Source organism: Lutjanus erythropterus, chromosome 7 (assembly GCF_056507025.1).
Source record: "Lutjanus erythropterus isolate fLutEry1 chromosome 7, fLutEry1.hap2, whole genome shotgun sequence".
In the NCBI taxonomy this organism is placed as follows: Eukaryota; Metazoa; Chordata; class Actinopteri; order Lutjaniformes; family Lutjanidae; genus Lutjanus; species Lutjanus erythropterus.
The window spans coordinates 42632645-42637644 of NC_139323.1; the positions used below are offsets into that span (position 1 = coordinate 42632645).

At 39.3% G+C, this 5000-nt stretch overlaps 1 protein-coding gene across 1 annotated transcript; it reads left to right on the plus strand.

The window, feature by feature from the left end:
- Window positions 1–665: 665 nt before the first annotated feature.
- On the plus strand, window positions 666–3451 carry LOC146324494 (E3 SUMO-protein ligase ZBED1). The gene has a single exon (XM_084722345.1). The coding sequence runs from the start codon at window positions 1071–1073 to the stop codon at window positions 2511–2513; it is 1443 nt and encodes a 480-aa protein (XP_084578471.1). The 5' UTR covers window positions 666–1070; the 3' UTR covers window positions 2514–3451.
- Window positions 3452–5000: the final 1549 nt, after the last annotated feature.

Genomic DNA, 5000 nt, shown 5'->3' on the forward strand with positions numbered 1-5000 from the left:
TTGACAGCACTAAACAAAACAAAAACCACAAAAGTTATGGTGAGACAAAAATGATTGAAATGTAGAAAAAAAGTAAAAGATGCAACAAGATGAAAATAACGTAACAAGACAAGCCTACGTAAACAACACAGCAAATCAGAAATGTTGTAAAAGATGTAATGACAAAAACAAAACAAAAATAACTTACAAAGACAAAAATGACATAAGATAGAAAAACATACAAGACGAAAGCAGCAAGACAAAAAGGACAAAAGACAAACAAGACAAAAACAACAGAAGATGTGACGACAAACTGACCTAAAAGACAAAATAACATAACAGAAGTAATGAAGCAAAAATGTTGTAATGACAACAACAACATAAAAGACGTAACAAGATGAAAAAGACAATAAAAGTTGAAACAACAAAAAAGACAAAGACGTGACAAGATGAAGACGATGCAACAACAGACAAGACGGAGACAAAAGCTGAGGATCAGTTGTCTTTGGACAGAAACGATCAGCAGAAATGTCCTTCAGAGGACATGATTTTACTTTTATACTCTGAAGACATTTCAGAGCCTGAACTTGAACCTGAAGTTGAATCAGTTACTTGAGTATCTGTACTTGTACTGCAGTAACTTGTACTCTGGATGTGATACTAACCAGAGTCTGGGCGATAAAAATAATATCATCATTTCAGGGTTTTCTGATTACAATGTTCTTGATGATAAAACAACAAAATATGGTGTTTGTATAAAACATAAGTCTGAGGAAAGTCAGATAATTATAGAACTGATGACCACAACAGATCAAAAAACACACCGCGTACTCCGGCGCCATCGCTCGTCAACAGAAGAACAGGACTGACCTTCATACACAGGAGCGTGCCAACATGGCTTATTGAAGGTATTAATCGCAAATTGCTAATAAATGAAACAATTTGAATAGGGGCAAGTAAAATTTGATTTGGGGCAAGTAGATTTATGACCCACCTGCCTGAAGCTCCAACATTAGGCCCCACTGATTGTTACAGATGAAGAGTGTATGAGTCCATCAACATTGACATGGACATGAAGACTATCCTTTTAAATGATGTATCCTGAACTTGAAGTTTTCTTTCCTTCCACAGCAGGATCTCATGAAATAGGCCTCCTAACACCTAAAAGACGTCTGTTGAAGATGATCGTATCGACTCTGCAGCCCTTGGAAACCACAGAAGATGCGAACTTTCAGGATTTTGTCAAAGCATTAAGCCCCACTCTTGAAATTCCTACCAAACATGAGATCCGCTCACAGTTTCTCAGAGTCTACAATGAGGAGAAAAACAAGTTGCGATCGATCTTGAACTCTGCTGATGACATCGTGCTGACGTGTGAGTTGTGGCATTCGAGAGCTGAAGACTCCTATCTGACGGTGGGTTGCCATTTCGTGGACGTCTACGGGAATCTCAAGTCCTACGTGCTCAAAACTACCAACCTCTTCGGAGACGAATCTCCAGCCAACATTCAAAATCAGCTCACAGCTGTGATGGAGGCTTGGGGCATAAAAGAGAAGGTCCACAGTGTGGTCAGAGCCGGCATGCCACAACTGAAAAATGTTAAAGCAAAATGGACACACATGCCTTGTTTTGCTGACACCTTGAATGTGCTATTCAAGGATCTGGTGAGCGACGATGAGCTGTCCAATGTCCTCAGAAAGTGCCAGAACATCGTCAGGTTCTTTCAGAACGATTCTGAAGCTGAGAGGAAGCTCAAAGAGATTCAGAAAGATCTGAGGGTGGAACAGGAGGAGCTGATCATGTACTCTGGGGACAGATGGCTTCCTTGGCTGGAGATGCTTCAGCGACTGATGCAGCAGTACAACACCATGGTGATGGTGTTCGACGACAGAGGCAAGACCGATTTAATTCTCAATGAAAACGATAAATTGAAAATTAAGAAGATCATTTCGGCGCTGGAACCACTGAGGAAGGCCACGTCCATGATGAAGAAAGAGGGATTCGAGATCCTTTCAGCGATGCTGCCGCTGCTGACCAGACTCATGGAAGATCTTAGAAAAGAAATAAGAAACAATGAAGTTGCCCAGGTATTACTGGCAAAATGTGAAAAGAAATTTGGTAACGTCAACAACCACTTACTGGCTTCCATCACGTTCCTCGACCCCAGATTCAAAAACCAGCTGGGAGACCAAAACAAAAAAGAAGCAATGGAGAAAATAAAGATGGAGCTCGCAGCAGACTCAGCTGCCTCTTCTGGTGCTGAACTGAATAACCTTCTGCAAAGGTACATGGCCTACGAACCTACTTCAGAGGGGGCAAACCCTTTGGCCTGGTGGAGGATCACAGGAAGGGATCACTTTGGTGAACTAAGCAGACTTGCTCTGAAGAAACTTGGTGTCGTCTCCACTGCTGTGCGCTTAGAGAGAGCCTTCTCCAGTGCAGGTGATCGGTTCTGCAACCTGAGGAGCTTAATCGAGCCAGAAAACCTCAACATGATCCTGTTCCTCAACAGCAACTGGTGCTCAAAGCATTAGATACAAACCTGCTGTTTTCTCTCAGTCAACAAAAGAGTCAAAATATAGAGAGCAGTTAGAGTCTGCACACCTCCACCAAACCCCATAATCAAATGATTTTATTACAAAAACAAATGTTGGTATGTAAATTGGATTGACTCCAAAGTACACTGCGATGTACTGTAGAAGAACTGTAGAAGTACCGCCTTTAGCAAACTGTTTGTGCCAACTGTCAGTGCTAAAAAAATTAAAAATTGCAAAATGTAATTAACCTTAACATCCAAAGTCAAACTGCTCCTTCGTTTGGAGAATCATGACACCCCGACCACATGTGATATTTATACAGTGGCAAAAATCTGAGTGGACAGAACAGAGTGGGACATTTATGGACAGATCCAAGAAATACAGGAAAATGGAAGTCTTCTATTCGAAACTCAGGACATTTGCTGAAATAAACTTCCAAATCAATGCATCAAAAATTAAGTCATGTCCAATACTGCTACAACCAGCAAAGACCCGGACAACCACCTGTCCAAAGCTAACGCCTCGTTTGACCACCTTCCTTTCGACGTTTTGGAGGACGGCACTCCACCTCTGCGTGGGGCTAAAGGTACACGAAGCAGTTCCTATATGGAGCAGAGACACAGCTCTTGTACGAGAAACAGATGCATCTGGTACACCACTTTCACCAACACTCATTTTTGGCCCTGAACGCACCAAGCTCATTTTAGATCCTGAACCCCTGGGCTCGTTTCAGTTCCACTCATTTCAGTTCCCAACCAGACTGTGTTCGTTTCAGTTCCAACATGACACACACTCACTTTATGTCCCGAATACTCCGTGATCAGTTTACTTCCAAATGGCTCACACTGATTTTTATTCCCAGAAGTCCTCACTCACCTTATATCACAAATGACCTGCACTCATTTTAGGTATGAAATGCCTCATGTACCAGAAAAAAACCTGATGTCAAGTGCTGCACATTTCTGATGTGAAGTTAGTCATAATTTCCACGTCGTCATCAGAGGATGTACATGAAGGTTCTGTACGGATGTTCTGTGTACACGTCAATCTTCAGTCTGCTTGTCTGTGAAGTCACTACGCTGCAACAACCTGCAGAACGTCATCTGAGCGAGTGTGAAACACACTGAATCTGTGTGTGTGAGAATATTCAGACCTTGAACTTCTCTGTGTTCAGTCTGGACTGTTAGATGAGACAGAGATAAACAGAGCTCAATTTTTATTCTCTTATCATGAGATAAAGGCTGAAAATAAATAAATGTTAGTGAATCTTTCATATTTTTGTATAAATGAAATTTCTAGAAGTTGTTCTTCAGTTGAAGCAGATTTCAGTCAGGTTGTTTGTTCTCAAGGATTCTTGTGATGGAGGTGATCAGTTGTTAAATTCTGCCATCTTGTGGATGAAAGTGGAGCTGCAGTCACTGAAGATTCATCAAACTGGTGGCAGCTACATTCAAACAAGCTCCTTCATGTTTGACACATTTCATTGTTTTATCTTTTCATCTCAAAGCTCTGCTCTGTTTTCATGTGTTTTTTAATTTTCATTTTTTCATTGTTTTGTGAGTGTTGTAGAAATAGTTTGTCATTATTATAATGATCTTATATAAAACTTCAAAAAAGCTATTTTTAAAGTTAATTTGAGGAAAAACATGATGTGAAATCAATATGTTCAGATAGAGACGGAGGTTCAGAGAAATATAATGTTAAATATTTTTAATCAACAGTTACACTTTGAGAAAATAAACTTTTTGTTTGAAGAGTTGAGTCCTGATATTGTTTTTATTTTATTTTTTGATGATAAATGTATTTCTCTAATCTCTTATAATATCATCATTTCAGGATGATTTCATGACTAATTATCAAAACTTTTTTACTGCAGCTCTTTCTTTTCTTTACTTCAGTTTTTTTTTTCTCTCAGTAAACAGTAAAAAAGTTCATTATAACCTCAAATATTATTCGTACTGTTCCTTTAATCAAACCAAAACATAAAAAGCATCAAATCGTCTCGTTTGAGAAGCTGGAGCATAAAACTGTCAAAACAATTAATTGATTATCAGAATAGTTGCTGATAAATGATTAATTATTGATTTTATAGGATTTATTTATGCAGATATACAGATTTTGATCAGAGTTGGACTGTGGATCAGCGTCACGACCTCCACCCTTTTTTTCTTTAAATGTTCCACCTTCATCACAGTCAGAGTTTCTCCTGAAATAATTCTTCCACATTTCATTTTAAACTATTTCTGTTTGTAAAATGATTGTGGTTCTGCAGAGAGATGAGAGATGAGCCGATCGACACACACTGAAGAAAACGTCTCTGTAGGGCTGCAACTAATGATTATTATCATGATCAATTATCAATTATCATCATCATCATCAGCTGATTCGAGCCAATCAAAACATCAAATGGTGTCAAACATCAGATAAACTCAGTTTGATCAGAGCAGATTCTCACCTGCAGACTCACCTGTGATGGTCACGTCG